Below are 17,455 nucleotides of genomic sequence, written 5' to 3'. Positions count from 1 at the left end.
TGATTTTGAGGTAAAGAGCACAGTCTATAAACCGCGCCAAAGCTGAAGTGTACACAAACCGTCCCTTTTCTCCTCCTCCTCCTTGTCAATCTAAGTTTTCTTTTCTTGAGGTAAAGAGTATAGTCTTACACTGGCTTCCGGGACAAACATTTGTATAAAGCATTGTATTTCTTCTCGTCACTTTACTCTGTTCACACTTGTAGTCGGGAACTTGCAAGAAAAAAGTTAAGAAATTGTATATTTCCTTTGCGCTTTATTGTTCGGTCATTCCTGGGTTGGGGTTTTCCAAAAAGGCGTCTTAGCAGCAGGGATATGATCAAGCGAACGGAAGCAGAAAACAACAGGGGTATAGTAACAGTGGGATAATTTAAAAGAAAGGGTGGAGGTTTGTATCCAAAAAAAACTGCAAAAATCTTGAAAAACAAAACCAAGAAAACAAAATAAAAATCAAACCCCTGACGGTGCGAAGACACCGTCTGAGCACTGAGATTCTTCTGAGGGAACGGCCGCTCAGGAACACTCCTCTCCGATGCGCTGGCACGAGCGGCCCACCTTGCGGTCCAGTTTGACCATCTTCAAGACGGCCTCCTGGCGGCCGCGGCCCAGGTGGTCAAACAGACACTCGTGTTGCTCTGGAAGCCGGTGGAGCATACAGAAGACATAACCTGGAGGGTGGGGGCAGGGGGGTCATGGGTGTACAACAGCGAGAGTGGTTAATTCGCAGAGTTGAGAAAATGACTGCGGCCGAAAGCAGACACTGAACAGAAACCAATATATTACGAAATTTAATCAGTGCATTAAACATCCATTTCTATAGTTAAATTATTTAAAAATGGTTTAAACCCCTTTAAATTACACAAGGGGTAACAAGCAGAACTGGTTGACAAACGCATTCACATTAGACACGACTTTTAAACGGATAGAAGCTTTGTAAAAGGTCCGCTCAAAAGAGAAGACATTCTGCTTCACAGCTTCCTCTTTTGATTCCATTCAACAAAAGGCAGACAACCCTCAACTTTCTCATTGACTCGGTCTCTACAGCAGCACTGTGAACACGAGGCTCTGCCACTGTAGGAAAGAAAGTAGTCAGCTCACTTCGTCTTTAATGCATTCATTAATACACACAACAACGCTGCCGGCATTCAATGAGTGGTGATTAAAAACCCAGTTCGACAGCTGGTTGCTGCGCAATTAAAATGTGATTACAGCGCACATTAATGGAGTAGGAGGAAGAACGTTGTGTAACATGTGAAGCTTTAAAAAGGAGATGGGCTGCTGGACACTGGGGGCAAGAGAGGAAATCCAAACCTCTTTGCTTGCTTACTGCAAAGAGAGTACAGGAAAAAGCTTACGAGTATGAGTGTAAAGGGCCAATTGGAAGATATTTAACAAATACTATGTGGGATAGAAAATACATAACATTATATTTTAAATCCTCCCCCCCCAAAAAAATGCTATCGATGCCGGAAGGATTTCTTTTTTTAGCTGCCTGAAAATATTCAGTGCGATTTACGAAAGATTTTCTTTACACCATTTGTAACAAATTGAAGTTTTTAACACAATTTGTTTCGCCATTGAACAGTGAATTGAGTTGACTTGAAAACATCCCAGAGCTGGGAGGTAATTTATGTTTTTAATGGGTTGTAAAGCATAAAAACCAAACTGTCTTAACTATTTAGAAAAGGCTATTCCACAAAATACACTTCATTTTGTTCAGTCATTGGAAATACCAACTAGGAATAAGATTCTGCTTCTTTGGGATTTTAGATATTTAGCTTTTTGAGCTCTGTTTTACACTCAGACTTTAGACCGATGGGTATTCTAGCTGCTGCGGAAGAGCAACAGTCTACTCAGATCCTCCACTAAACCTTTACTTTCTTCCCCCATTTACTATCTGAAAAGTGTCAGTGCTTTCAACTAGTTATCAGACCTTCTGGCCTTACACTGTGAAACATTTTGCAGAAGCATTAGCAAAGTAATCTGCAATTAAAGCAATAGACCGTTATCACCATAATGGCCCCCATTTCCACTTCGGTCTGTAAAAGCATGTTTTCATAGTGAGCATTGGACTATTAAGGATGGATGGGCCATGCATTAAGTGGCGCCTGGTGGAAGTCGATTTCCAATTTAGAAATTGTTGCGTGGGTTTAAGCAGATGGTCTTTAAGCAGTGAAGAGCTGTGACTTTAAGTACTTTAATTTGTATGCAAACAAGTTGATTAGTTAAGTATTGCTTTAAACCGCATTAGTGCTCGTGGTAATTGGCTTATGTTTTATGTGCAATGTGAAACATTCAGGCTCTCTGTAATTGGTGCCCTAAGGGTAGCAAAGGCACTCCTCCGATCATCGACATTCCCGTCAACACAAAAACAAATGGTCAGGAAGTGGATGCAGTTCACTGCACTCCATTCAATTCTCAAAACTATGACCAATATGGGATTATGTACTCAGGAGGCTAATATTAACCACGGAAACATGTGTCATTCAAGACACACAAGCTACAATAACTATTGTGTACGCTCCCGTGTGAGAGTGAGGCTCTGCTTGTACGGGTGTCAGCGTACATCTGACCATAGGTTAGAACGTGTGTGCCGATGCATGTTCACGTGCATATAGTGTCATCACCGTACCACAGCGACAGGAACCCAGCTCTTGCTGAACCAGCTCTAGTTTGATTTGGCAGCGATGGCAACGCCTGCGGCTCCGCTGTTTAGAGCCACTGCGGGACGAGGACGATGATGACGAGGCGGACAAAGATGACGATGAAGACTCTTCGCCCTCGGGGACGTCGCCCATTCTTGCGCGCTTCTCGGGTGAAACGTCGCTTTCCGACTCAGAGGCTGTAGAAAAAAAAAAAGAAAAAAAAAAGAAGAGAAAAAAAACTTTACAGCAGAAATCTCTGAACAAGCTGCTGTTGCGGTGATCATCTGGATGTTTGGAACAAAATGTAAATGATCAGCGGTTGATATTACACTATGCAATGCAACCAGACATCTCTATCCCACCTGTTTGTACTCTACGGATCAACCATCTCGGTGTTACCTCAAGTGTGCTTTGGAGATGAATAATTCTCTCATATTAGACAACATTCAACCCAGCACCAGAGACATGGAGAGCTTGTGGCGGGTTTTTCTGTTCGGCTGGAATCTAACGTCAGCTTTTTCTCATCAATCATGTGGACTTTTCCTCTGGCCTGGCCAAATGCTGATCAGCACTCAATAAATCTCAGAGAATTAGGCCAAGCTGAGCAGCCAGATCCCCGTAGCCAGCCTCCCTCGATCCCTATAGGTGCTGTAGCATGTGTGTCTCTACACATGCAAGTGCATGTTGTGTCAGCTTTTCTTCATCCTGGGAAAATCTTTGCAGCCAATTAACGCTCCTCCAATGTCAAAATATAAAGCAAAAGCATTTGAACGATGAACCTCTTTAAGAGAGTTGTAGGTGGCACAAGAGAGCGTCCCGGCTTCAGATCAAAACGCATTTTGAGAGGCAGGAACAAGAGAGCCTACAACTCAGCCACATCAAGGTTCAAGTGATGCCGCGTGCGCATGTGTTTGCTCACATGATCCCGCTGCAGGAGACAAGGGATCAACGTGTTCACACACCGCTGCTGAGCATCGCCTGCTCTGCGGTTGTCCTACGTTGTGTGCATGTTCTCACCGGTGTTTGCGTTCCATGTAAACTAATGGGGACGCACAATAAAGGGAGCTTTACACCACAAATTACAGAGTTTGGAGATCCGCCTGGTTGAACTTATTTCAATAAATAATAACTCTACGAGTGTAGAATAAATAATCATCCTCCGTGTTTCAGTTCTGCCAGGAGAGCTTTAATTTGGCCTTTCTTCTTACGTTCTCTTTAATAATGCAAGTCTATTTTTTTTTTTATTGGTAGAATCAAACATAGGAGCATCGTGTTGTGATGTGACAAAGATTTAGAATATATAATATATAGACACACACCTCAATAGTCAGAATTAAATCTGGCACATTTGCACCTTTTCACAGATAAGATTGCCTTCCCAGTATCCTTCCCCCCGGCTGTTTGCACTGGAAGTACAATTAACCTGGCTAGTTGGGATCAATCCAATGTTGTTTATGCTAATTCGTCCCCCATTCCGATACCTTAAGTGGACAAGCACACAAGCAAGAAAAAAAAGAATGGACATTGTAATGGCAGAGCTGAGGCATACCTGACTCAAAGGAGCGTTTTGTGGGAGTGGAGAGTGAACTGAAGACTGTGTCTGTGCTGGATACTTCTGAAAGAGACATAGTGAGAAAAGAGAAAGGGGGAGCAAATGAGAAAAATCAAATGAAAGAAGAAAAGATGATTTAAGGATAACAGTTTGTTGTAACTGTTCTCATTTAAATGTGAGCCTAAATCAAAGGTCTTTGGGATATATTGATTTAGAAAATAGGGATAAATAATGCCACAATAAATCATCTAAAAACAGAATACTGTGGTGCTGTTTTCAATAATCCTCCAGCTTTTTTTCCCTTTCAGAAAAAGACATATCTGGAAGGTAGACGGCCGAAGCAAAGCTTCAGTTCGAAGAAAAACTAAAAGTTAGAACCAATGATCTGTTGCCATTGCCCTAAAACATTGTTCAATGAATATTTGCAGATATATTTTCATATAATCATTAACGTGTTACAGCTAGAGTAACAAATAATAAGTAAAATCTTTAGTTCTACAAGGTTCTTTACCCATGGTATACTTTTGTAGATAAGTGGAAGTCTTAACTTGTTGATGGTGCATCAATGAGTGATCATGGAGGAACACGTGTGTCATTTAGTTAGTCAATTGAGTGCAGAAATCTGTGCCAACCCAGAAATAAGTGAGCGTTTCAGCTTCTTTTGACCTAAAGTCACTGAAAAAAGATCTGTGGTTTAACACATGGGTGACAGATTTAAAAACATTTTTTTAACCACATAAAAATAAAGTATGTCAGTCTCGAACAAAAAAACTTTCCTTCGGCCACAGTCTGCAATAATCCACAATCCAGCAGGAAAAAAATCCCATCTACTTTTTATCGAGGCAACAAGTGCGACACCAACTGCGGCGGTTATCCAATAAAAAATGTTATCCCTGCAGCATTCCTTTACCATGTGGGTACTTTCTTTTTATCAGCTTTAATCGTTTACTAGTGTATTGGAACAGAGGATTACATTAGTGTAGGAACATGTTTACACAACATTTCCCACACACTCATTTTATTGTCCCCTCCTCGGCCGGCCTCCACAAAAAAAAAAAAACGTTGTCACTGTATAGCAATGACCGACGCAATGTCAATTGTAGGTGTCCTCGTAAAAGCTTCCCTTCTAAACGGATACCCTTTGCTATCATTCTCTCTCATCTGTGCCACCAGGACAAATATAGCCAGGACGGGGCACGTCGGCTGGAACAAACAAGGAGCAGTCTTCTGCAGGGACACCTCGGCCTGTGAGCTGTAAACTCTTTGCAACACTAAAAACCAAAACCAAGAGTTTGTGCATTAAACATTAAACATTTATTCCTATAATTGCAAGGCATTAGCCACACACCATTTGAATTAAACCGACCACTTTGCGGAAGTAGACTGAGTTAGACTACACTTCAGAGGGGGGATCGTTCAATAGATTCATGGAACGTCGTCACTAATCTGAGATATCAAACAGGATTAACTGCCGCCCTACCGTCCTGAGCCGGTAGAGAAGTCTCTCCCGTCTCCCCTGCTGGCGAAGGGTCCTCTGATGTGCTAGGCATCGTCATCAGCGACTGACTAATGCTGCCGTTTGTTTCAGCGCAGAAGATGTCTGCTTGGTTGCTGCTGGAGCTTGCGGAGGCCTTTGGGGCACAATCATCGTCTGGCGGTTTGTTCTGAATGTCTGTGGGGGAAAAAGGAGAGACACTTGTGAGCATCTGTGAAACACGTTTGAATACATCATTCATCAACTCTGGGCAATCTCTGAATGATGTTCAAAGTCATTTAGAAACTGATACACTGACACAGATCTCAAATGAATATTGTTTTCTGACTCATATCTCTGGCACCGACTGTCAGAATGTGACCTATAGCGAGCAAAGTGTGATTGGTACAAATACTCTCAAAAGACTCGAGCAAAAGTCCCACACTTGACTTGACTGAGTATTGAGTTAAGGCAGCGTGTGGTAAACATTGCCCTCGCAGGGTATTATTAGTAAGGAGAAGAACCAGAACTTACCTGAAAAACATTTGGAGCAGAGATTCATAGTTTTGCTCGATCTGAGAAGAAGAGCAGAGAGAGAAAAAGAAACGTGTTCACGAATAGCTCGTATAAAAATCCCAAAACTGCAGTCAATATTATTTTGCTGATGGGTATCCTCTCAACTGAGATGTAACTGTCCTTTATATCTATCTCTGCACAACTTGCACTTTCCTTTTATAAGAAATGTAAATATACAAATTCAGAGTACGAATTAAAAATCATATACATGTTTTAGGAACGCTTCAAGTTACAACTTACAAGCCACGTAGTGCCTTTTAAGTGGGAATATATTTAAATCAACTATCAATCATATATTTAATGTCAACCAACTTGTTGACATTAAAACTTTAAATTGCAGATCATATACTACGCCAATATTCCTGAAGTCACTGTAAACAAGTGGTTGGTGAAGAAAGTCCACAATCTCCTAACAGCTAAACATCTACAGGAGTTGGTGACCAAACTAGCAGGGGAAAAAAAGGGTACGTATATTCATCAGGTGACCAGGATCACCCCGACAATGTGATGTCTATGTGGTGTGTGTGCAGGTGGGAAGTGAGCCTAGTTTGCTAACATGGTAACCATAGAAACCAATTGTGTGTCTAAGCTGGGGTTTTTACATTTTCTAAACAGACTCTTTTGAGATTATGTTTTCGAATCTCCCGGCTTCCCCATTCTAAAAGAGCAGAATAAATAAAGATTCACCCAATTATATTGGTTTAAAGTTACATTTCCATTCATTCCTTTTGTGATGTTTTACATAAATCTGTCAGGAATTTGGTTTTACCGTATAAGCAGTTGTGAATATAATATGATCAAATAGATTTATGGTCTATATATACGGTGAGTCGTCTCTGACTGATAAATATTGCTTCTGTACAAAGTAGCAGCTGTATAGTAAATCAGTGTGGTGGAACAAGTATGTCCAATTTTGCAAAGAAACCGTTGATTCCAAATGAAAATAAATGGGCTTCTCATCTGAGTTGGCAATGTACACAACTGCAGTGACAATTACTGGCTTGATGAAGGTGATCAATGAATGGAGACCATTACAAACCTCATTAACTCGCCCCTTTTACCAGCTACAAACATTATTGCCTTCCAAATCGTTGATATAGATATAAAATAGCGGTTGTTAGGAGGTTGGTTCCCAAAGCTGTGCCGATTTCCGTGGCACAACTATCACAACAGATGGCTGTGGCCTTCCTCTGAGGAGGCTGCTGTCATCTCCTCCCCTGCATTCGTCCTCACTGTCGGTGCATTGAGCGTGACGGTCGCTGCTATCAGTCGCGATCTATTTATTTTGGGCGCTTTGTTGCACACCTTTGTGCTCATTTCCAAATGTAGGGTCAGCTGCAGTCAACCTGGGGGCTGTCTGTCTGTGTCTGTCGGTCAGTCAGTCAGTCTGCCGGTGTGTGGTCTCGGGTATAAAACGGAAAGGAGGAAGCAAGACATAAGAATGGAGGGAGAAAACTAATCATGAGACACGGGCAGGGAGGAAGCCGGGTCCTCGGTGAACAAGTCATATCCTGTTGTCACCATTATAAATCAGAGGTAATCAACTCTGATTAATTAAGCAGCTGAAAGCGGTGTGGAAAGATGAGAGAGAGAAAATGCTGCCTGCTTGTTATGCCGAGTGAAGTTTAAACAGAGAACACAGTTGGCCCACTGCTGTTACTAATGAGAATATCTGATTGGAACAGACAGGAAGATGGGCTCCGTTACCTCGGTGATAAAGTTTGAGTGACACAAAGGAGCAAAGGCTCGGATGAGTGAGAAATGTTTTTGAAGCGAGTTAAATGAGAATAGCGGGGAAGTTCAAAATAACTTCAGAAATACGGAGAGAAGTCTGTTAGTGGAGAGCACACTGTCTGTTTAATTTAATCACGTACAGAAGCAGCACAATGTCTGGTGTCTGTTGGGAATGAGATCGCATCAGAAAGTGGCTCAGCTGTGTTTTGTTTTACTGGGGGAGGAGATATGTCAGTTATACATTGTAACATATCCAGAGGCTTTGCTTTGCTGAGGGGCCCTTTGACAGAAACTGTACGGGCAGCACAAGCTTCCACACGCCAAGGATTCAAAACAGAACACTTCAATGTAAAAAAAGCATGCATTTGATACCTTTGTTGATCTAAATCATTTTTTTATGGATACAAATATGGGGCTGAAACTAATGAAACTGCTCAACTAATCCAGCAATTTGCAAATAGCCTTGGGAACAGAATTCTCATTACTTATTAGTGTTATGAATCGTTTTTTGCCAATATGAAATCACTAAAATAGTTTGGTACAGTTGAAGTATGGACCTTAGGGAAAGGGGGAAAAGAAGTAACCCTAACCCGTCCTGTGTGAAGACAATGCAGCCTCCTGCTCTCAGGCAGAAATAACAAGAGAGCGAACGAGCTGCTAAATGTCAGATGTATTTGCAGTTTATGAGCATCACAGCATCAATCACAACCATACATGGGGCACCCGAATTGCCTCTTCAAACAATTTTGAGGCACAAAGAGACATGTAAAAAAAATGTAAAAAGAGACAGACGACACGCAAGTACCCTGATGCAATGAAACAATCTGAAGGGACGTGCGTTTCACACGTCACACAATTTCACAGATCCGAAGCAGACAAAGCAACTCACAGGTGATCGCAGCCACTTCCCGTGTTTCCATCCAAAACCCAAATGATACAATGCAACAGTCCTCCTCCAATATGGAAGATTCAAGAAAGATTTTTCACTACAAAGCATTTGAGCATTAAGCAAGTCGGGCGGGATTTCTACACTAAATCTATGGTAGCCAGACAATAAGGCATGCCTTATTTCAAAGGCCTCTCCTAATACCGGTGAGATACCAGCCTCAGTGCATCAAGTGTACCCTCAATATCCCACAATCCATTGTGCTTTTCTCAGTTGTGTAATGAGACATCCTGTCTGACTAATAGATTGTATCATCACACATGTTCTTCAGCTCATTATTAATTACTTGTAGATTGTCACCTTGAAAGAGTCATGATCATGTTCCCTAGGGAGTTACACATGAATTCAGCTTAAACAGTATGGCGATGATAACTATTAGCCAGGTACACGGTTTGGATACGGTTCATTAAGTAAAACAATTTAACTTGCACTGGACACGCTGGTGTCCTCATACTTTGCACCGCATGATGTGTCAGCGATCATAAACTCTGAAGTATTACACTTAGTGTTGACAGAGACTAAATATCAACCAAAAATCATTTCCATCATTAGTATCGGTCTACAGAAAATGTTTTTAACTAATAAATCACCTCTCTGGTCCATAAAAATGTGAACATTTGTCAACATTTTGTCCGGCTAACAGTCCAAAGCACAAATATATCCAGTTTACTACAATGTAAAAGTAAAAAAGAAAACGTACATTTAAAAAGAGGAGCCCACAAATTCATGTTTTGCTGCTAAAGACGTAATAGACTTTCCTACTGCACTTTCAATTGCTTCTGTTAAAAATGTACGGAGAAATTAGAAAATCACAACATCTTAATTTGTGAACACCATCTCAGATGTCAATCACACATCATTATCTAACAATTTAATCAAAGCATTGGAAACTACTGCATATGAAATTAATTTAGCATTAGTGACTGGGTAAATGATGGGTTAAAAAAATCTCAAGGACAGACAGACTTATGTTACAGTGATTAAATAATCAGGGGACATATCAGTGACTTGTCAAAACGGGCTGCTTGATTGTTGATTTGGTCAAACGAGTTGCAAAGTTAGGTTGAACCTGTTGAAAATGTGAAGTTTATAGAACGTATAGAAGACTGTAAGCAACGGTGGAACTTTTTGTATTACCGTAGCAACCAGGAAATGCCTCATTGAGACTAAACATCTCTTTTTCACAAGGCCAAGACAAAAGCACTGCTCAAGACAGTTACAGAAAATGTGATATCATGTATATATATTCAACTTACTGGCTACGCTTTTTGACTGAACACTTTAAAACTAGCTAGTTTCTCGCCGCTGTCACGTCACCTGGAGGGCTTATCCCCTCTCTCCCCCGGTACAGGAGACGGTTAGGCCAGCTGGGACTAGCTAGCAGCTAATGCTACAAAACAATGGGGAGGGGGGTAACAACAAGAAAAGCAGCTCATCCCTGTTTGAGCTGCTAATGCTAATGGCTAGCGACTAAAGCTAGCGGTTGCCTGTAGAACGAAAGCCTCGTCCGCCCAGGCACGTGAGAGTTATTTCGCCTTACCCCCAGAAACCACAGTGGCAGCGCGGGGGTACAACGGTGACGTTACTCGGAGGCTTGCTGCCCTCGCTGCCCGTGTCCCCCATGTCGGTCTTTCGCGTGAGGCTCTCGCCGTAGCAGGTGAATCCGGGGTCGGAGTGAGGGCCTCGTATTTGTGTTCAGGTCTCCTGGTTTTGACAAGCACGGACTCAATACCGCGGCCGCGGTATCCCTTCGATACCGTCTCACCGGGACGAGGAACGGTTTGCCGACACGAGCGGCCACTGACTCGGTGTAATTATAACAGCTGAAATCGGCGCTGAAAGACCGGAGCCGTCAAAGCCAGCGACGGGCACAGCCACCGGGGAATCCTGGGCCGATCAGCTGGAGTGAGGCGCGAACCACTACTGTAGAGAGGCGGGGGGTGTCAGCAACTAGAGGGCCAAACTTAACGCGGATGTCACCGAAACTAACACAAGAAAGGGAATACAACTGTCATATTTTAACTAGTGAATGTGCTAAAATATTAATTAAACTTGTGAAAGTTCATTTTAAAGGTTTAATCTACAAAGGTACTTTGCATAATATGGTTTGATCCGTACAAACCTATCTTCTTACTACTAGAAAGCCCTTAACACGATTTTAAGGGCACCATTTTCTTCTGTTTCATGCACATTTCTTGTAGGAACATTAGATTCAGGAAATATCTGCAGTTATTAAACCAGACCCAAATTTAAGTTGTAATGTCATGCCTCAACTGTCATCGTGCCTGTGTATGTTGCTTGTATGATGGTTGATGTGATGTGTTCTTAACCTGTTAAAATAATTGTTGTAATAAAAATTATGGCATTTTATTGTGTTTTTTTTATTGGTTTCTACAGCCGTAAAGGTAAACATTCCTAATGTGTCCCAGTTTATTCCCAATTGCAGTGCAAGAATTGTGTGAAAGAAATAGTTATGTCACAAAACTCACATTTGGGCCAAGCCTTTAGTACTGTACATGCATTTTATTGTTACAGAGCTTTTTTTTAAATTCCCATTAGCTGACTGTAAGTAAGCATCGACCTTAACTGTTGCCTACTTCAATGCAACTCTGTTTAAATGGCCTTTGCATTAGTTATGCTTTGAAGTGGTGATTACCTCATGAAGATCTCTGATATATATGCTGCATTTGTATGTTAACTTGTATGCTGACTTTAGCACTAAAACAAATCAACACAATAATGTGAAGTAGCAATTGGTCTGTAGTTTTCACTCATTTTCAGTTGCTAAATGTCATTAACTGACTGAAGAAAAATTATTCTGTATCCTGCTGACATAACAGACAATTACCGCAGTTTAGTTTCCTGCTTGGAAATGGGTCTGGTTTCATGTATACAAATATCAATGGTGATGTCTGCGACAACAGAAATAGCATCAATGAATCCTGTTTTCACGTGAAAATGACTTTGAGAAGAATGCCACACTTTACTTTGGAGCCGGGGGGTTTGTATTCCCCTAAGTAAAACCTGTCAAGGAGTAAAGCTTCAGTCTGCAGGGAAGGACAAGTGGGCCCTTGGTGGACTAAAGATAGATAGCTGATAGTTCATTAGCTGGTTCGGCATGGGGAGGGGTATACCGCAGAGGGTTGCAGAATCTTGAGAGCCCATATTCCAGCGCAGAGCCAAACAATGTTATTTTTTCCTCTCAGTAACAATCGAAGCTAAACTTTTCTCTCCTGACCCATTGCCGCCATCATGCTTTCTGTTTTGGATGGGATATGGTTTCAAATAAACAGGTAATGGTAATTAAGTGTAGTAAACATGGCCTCGGCTAGCCCCAATTTTGGCCCGCAGTGGAAAAGTGGTATTTGCTTTTCTCCCCACAGTCCAGCCTCGGGCTGGTTACCCTCTAGAGATTTGCACAACACCACTTCAAAGACAGATCCCCTTTTTCCCTCATACGCTTCCCTCTTCTGCCATAAACACAAGAACTTAAGGAATTAATTAGACACTGGATCAAACACTGGTTGGTAAATGTAGCTCACTGAAGATACCATGAGTAGTATAATCACATGTTGGGTATCCCCTGCCATGCAGCGTGTATTTGAAATGTATGTGGTAACCTGTATTTTTATTTCAGATCCAGCATGACAGTTTACACTGGCAGGTCTCTTAACCTCTCTTTTACTCACCCAGGAATACAGTTATGGATATTCTGCAGGCTTTGCTCCTCACACCAGAGGACAGCACCACAGCTCTGTGAAGAAAACTGTCCTCGATACAGCAGCTGCTGCTCCAAGGCTTATTCTCTACAGAGAGTTTCGGTCACAAAGCCAACTCCCAAATTCCTCTCATGAAAGAATCCGCAAGTTGTGGATAAAATGTCTGCAACACTACACGGTGTTTATGTTAAAGGAGAAGAGGAGTTGTTTTCCAGAACATTTTGGGTTTCGTTTGCGGTGACCCAGTATGTTCTATTCTCTATCCAAGGTGTTACTTCAGCTCCATTTAGCCCCCCGTGTACCCAATATAATATCTTTATTTATGGATAGAGTAACAGATTGCGGCCGGCACTCTGCACGCTGATTATTCAGCTACACTGGCATGAATGCACGTGTCGATAAAGAGAGTTGATTCACGGCTGCTAATATGAGAGGCGAGCGCTCTACAACAAGCTATAGATGGATTGAATGGGAAATCTATGGAAACACATTTGTCCATAAATGAAAAAATGTCTTATCTTTTAATGCTGTGCTGAGATAGGCGGGCTGTGTGTGTTTGACTGGAGGACAAGCTATGTGTCAGAGGTTGTGGATTTGTTCTGATGGGGTAAATCAGAAAACAGAATAACCCATATTATGGATTTGAACAAGTGGGCTGATTATGTGGATATTGGTGCAATAAATAAACAGTAATATTTACAGATCATTAAGTTTTAGGGATAATTAATCCTAACAAAATGACAGAGAAATCCTGCCAGTTGAAAAAAGAGTAAAATCTAGTGAGACAGCTAATGTCTGTTTTATATCATTACTCAAGTTCAGTTTATCAAGCTACATTTTTGCAACACAGTCAGTCAGGGAAATGTATTGCACTTGCACTGTGTTTTGATTCAACTCAGTCCAATTAAGTACAAATTCCTTTTTAATTAATGTGACATTTTTAACCGCACACAATCTCGTTGACATGTGGGGGGGGCATCTTTGATAAGATCATACCTTGGCTGGGAGGCAGCAGTAGCTCTAGGTAATGTTTAGAATAAAGAACATCTCACAACTTCTTTCTTTACCAATTCGCAGCTATTAACTACATCCTCTTCAGCCTTTTACACACACAAAAGCAAACACGCACACATCGACCGTCCAGCTACCCACCGTGTGCAGAATGCGTAGTGAAACCACCCATGCATCAGTCGGGGGGAGCCAGCGTAACCATCCAACTATCTGCAGATCAAAGAGCCGCTAAACACCCAGAAAGTACAGCGGGTGCAAGACTAGAGCCCAGAAACACAGTTAGCAAGCACTGCTTAAAAAAAAATGTATTTACTTAATAATTTATTTACGTAATATTTACTCTTTCTCAATCCCTGACATTTTTTGCACACAAACACACGTGTGCATATATGCGCATACTCATTTAGTCAAGTATACATTATAAAATAACACAAATGCTTATTCTAGTGTCACCCAATTGTTGCGCAAACACACACACACACAGTAAAATGAACTGAAGTTTCACCTGAGCGTGAGTGTTCAGGATGATATCCACTGATCTCTAAGTTGCTCAATTTATGTTAGCGAAGATCAAAGGGAACTCAGAGAAAGTCCTGACAGGAGAAAAGGGGAGAGGGAGGAAGATTGATGGGAGACGGGTGTGAGTGAGAGAAAGGCCGGCAGAGATGAAGACAGCGAAAGAGATGGAAAGCAAGACAGCTAGATGTAATCTAGAGTAAAGTAAGAGATGGTAATTCACATCGATATTTAGATTTCCGCTGTAATTGATGGCCTCCGATGTTGAAGTCATTGAAGAAGTCGTTAAGGTGGAAAGGTGAGAAAACAGAGGTCAATTCGTTTGTCATTAATGATCAGCAGCACTATTCAACTGCCGCAGCGTAAATATTCCACATCTGGAAAGGGTTGAACAGGAAGGGAACAAACAAATTCACATTTTAAGATTGGTCAGCCTGTGTTTTGTGTCTTTGACAGAGAGAGACGGAGGGACAAAAGGTCAAGGTCCCAGGAGTGTGAATTGATGGATATTTCATAAATTAAATCAATATGTGGCTTCTCCCACTCATTAAAGCATAACTACGAAAGTTTGCAACACAAAAAATGCATTTATCTCACATATGAAACATTGAATTCATAAGCAATAAAACACATACGCTTGATTTAAAACTACAGCCGGACTTGGTCTGGTAAAAAAAATAGCTTACGTTGGCTAATTTTAGCAAACTTAGCAAACATTAGATTAGAATATTGCTGTGTAACTAAGTTACTGGGTTGATTTTAAGACTATTTTCATCTTGTTCTACTGTTCTAGTACATTTAATCAATATTATCCCATAAGGGCCAATGACAATATTCAGCCACTTTTACATAATCACCATTTAAGTAAACCTGCAATGTTTCCTATCTGGCAGGAAAACAAGACGGACAAAAAAAAAAGCCGTCAAAGTTATTAATGAAACATTTGTGAGAGAACAGTCATTTGAAACATAATAATTCATATGAAGAGCACTTTTTCATAATCTTCTTAACACTAAAGGCAATGCCAGGACATTTCTGGGAGCAGTGCCAGGTGGGGGGTGAGCAACAAATCTTGGGAATGTGTAGAAGTGTAGATGCGGCTCCTCTACTGTAAAAGGATCACAGTGTACATGAAATGGCTCCGGCTCACTTCACCACTGCTTATTAAAGTGTGCCCTCCAATGGAGGAAAACAGGTCATGTTGACAATAGACTCCTGTGCAGGATGTTTACGGTAGGTGATACTTGGTCCTTTTTCCCCCCGCCTTTGTGAAGGCGCTACGGAAATACTATTTTTCACAGTCAGACTTTATTCGACCTTCCCTCTGTCAGAGGGCCGACTGCAGACGTATTTAAACTCTGAAATTGCAGACATTTATCAGAGTTGAACGGAAATTATTAAACAAAACACACAATGAAGCAAGCGGCAGATAAGTCAAATATCAGAATCGGAAGGCCGTCAGATAAACCCTGAGCGGCTTTAGTTCCGGAAATTACAAACCCAAACTTTTGCAAATTGATTTCTTTTTCTTGAAACAATCAGAACAAGTGCAGACATCATTCGTAGCATATGTGCCATTACTGGCACATTATAATACCGTTTTTTGGAAAGGTCGCTGAATGATTACAGGGTACCGAATGCTAATTCTGTAACTGATTGGAAAAAGCGCAGTAATGGCGTGATAATAATATGCAGATGAGTTTTCATCAGAGCTGTCTATCCATTAATGAGATAATATTTGAATGTACTGTACGTGCATGTGTGTGTGTGTATGTGGGGGGGGTCCATTTAAGCGAGGCTGCATGCATATGTACAAAAAGTGTGTATGTTAGAGTGCAAATTCACTTTCATCAGAATATTTAATGTTCAATCAGTCTACCACTGCACTAATGCAAAGTTTGATTAAGACGAGCTGCAATTGGAAATAACTAGAAAGGAAGCAACTGAACTTTATTATATCACCACCAGCTTACACATCCAGTTCATCTGCTTTTAGGAGGGTTATAAATCCTGGAAGATTTTGAGTTTGTATTTTTAGTTGTAATGCCTGTGAGCTCTGTCAGTACGAAGCATCAGGGAATGAAAAAAGAACCAGATCAATTTGTTTACTGCATCAAGGCTTTTTGACTTTGTTATAAAATCGGGTTGAAATTATGACCTTTGTGTTGTGAGGGTCGATTTCAACATAGTTATAATAATAAGAGCATTAAGTGCAGCCAGCTCCTCTCCCAGTGATGTGAGCTTTAGGGGATTCTCATGTTGCCTTGTTATGCAGTATACCTGCACTAAAACAAAACAAACAAAGACGGGTATTTACGGACATGTGAGGACAATCCAGTAAAGACTTGGTGAGTTGCAGAGTCCCCAACTGACAAAGAAAAGGCCCAGTATTACGGGGAAATTAAGGGGAAAGGGACACTTTGGATCCCGGGAAAGATTTGTGTGCCTTTTTCTAAAGTGTGACAATGTCAGACCAGCGAAACACAATCTGTGTGCAGCTTAACAAATTTAGCAGGGCTGTATTCATGAGGTGCTTCTTTTGCCCGGCCCCCCACACCGTCAGCAGTGAGATGGATGATTCCCCTTCTTGTCGAGCTCAGTGAAAGAATTCACATATATTCAACATTGCTACATCTTCAACTACCATGGGACCTTAGTGAGTTACGTGTGTATCTAATAATTATATTTCGTAACCACACAAAGGTGTCCCTGTTACATTTAATCAGAGCCCTGAACTCCATGGACACTGAATGGGAAATTGTTTTCGACCATCTCAAAAGGGCCCCCACGTCAAAGACGCACAAGCATTCTGCTTTTTTTTCTTGTAAATTCAGAGTGTTTTTACTTTTTTTCTATCCAGGGTCAAAATGAAAAATGCTTTTCTTTCATCCTTGGACCCAATGCCCATTAAAGAGTGATGAAATATAGTGTAACTGCTAGTCTCTGTTCATTGCAACATTTTGAAAAGGCCAAAAACATCGAGGAGGAGGAATAATAGATTTAGCCATGCTTTTTTTTTTTTTGAGTCACCGTGTACAGAATCACAACTTTTCCACATGTACTTAGCCTTCATTCAGCACATTTACGTCAAAATTAGCATCCCGTACTGCAGAAATGCTTCACTTTGAAAACCCTGGGATTGAAAAAAAGAGATCCTGGTTGACTCCATGCACGGAGAGGCTTTGTGCCACCAGAGGGCGTTGAAGACCAAATGAGGTTTCTGCAAAACCTTCTGTTCTTTTTGAAACTCCATAGTGTTGACTTACAGTATACTGTGTATACGTA

General features: G+C 41.2%; 1 protein-coding gene across 1 annotated transcript; it reads right to left on the bottom strand.

Moving 5' to 3' along the window:
* Positions 1-236: 236 nt before the first annotated feature.
* LOC120835312 (AN1-type zinc finger protein 3) lies at positions 237-11,287 on the bottom strand. Its single transcript, XM_040204168.2, has 6 exons — positions 10,465-11,287; positions 6,203-6,243; positions 5,675-5,866; positions 4,192-4,257; positions 2,630-2,839; positions 237-665 (listed from the first exon to the last, which is right to left on the bottom strand). The coding sequence occupies exons 1-6, from the start codon at positions 10,545-10,547 to the stop codon at positions 511-513; spliced, it is 747 nt and encodes a 248-aa protein (XP_040060102.1). The 5' UTR covers positions 10,548-11,287; the 3' UTR covers positions 237-510.
* Positions 11,288-17,455: the final 6,168 nt, after the last annotated feature.

The sequence above is a fragment of the Gasterosteus aculeatus genome, chromosome 12 (assembly GCF_964276395.1).
Source record: "Gasterosteus aculeatus chromosome 12, fGasAcu3.hap1.1, whole genome shotgun sequence".
Lineage (NCBI taxonomy): Eukaryota > Metazoa > Chordata > Actinopteri > Perciformes > Gasterosteidae > Gasterosteus > Gasterosteus aculeatus.
This window is presented reverse-complemented; position numbering and strand designations above follow the sequence as displayed.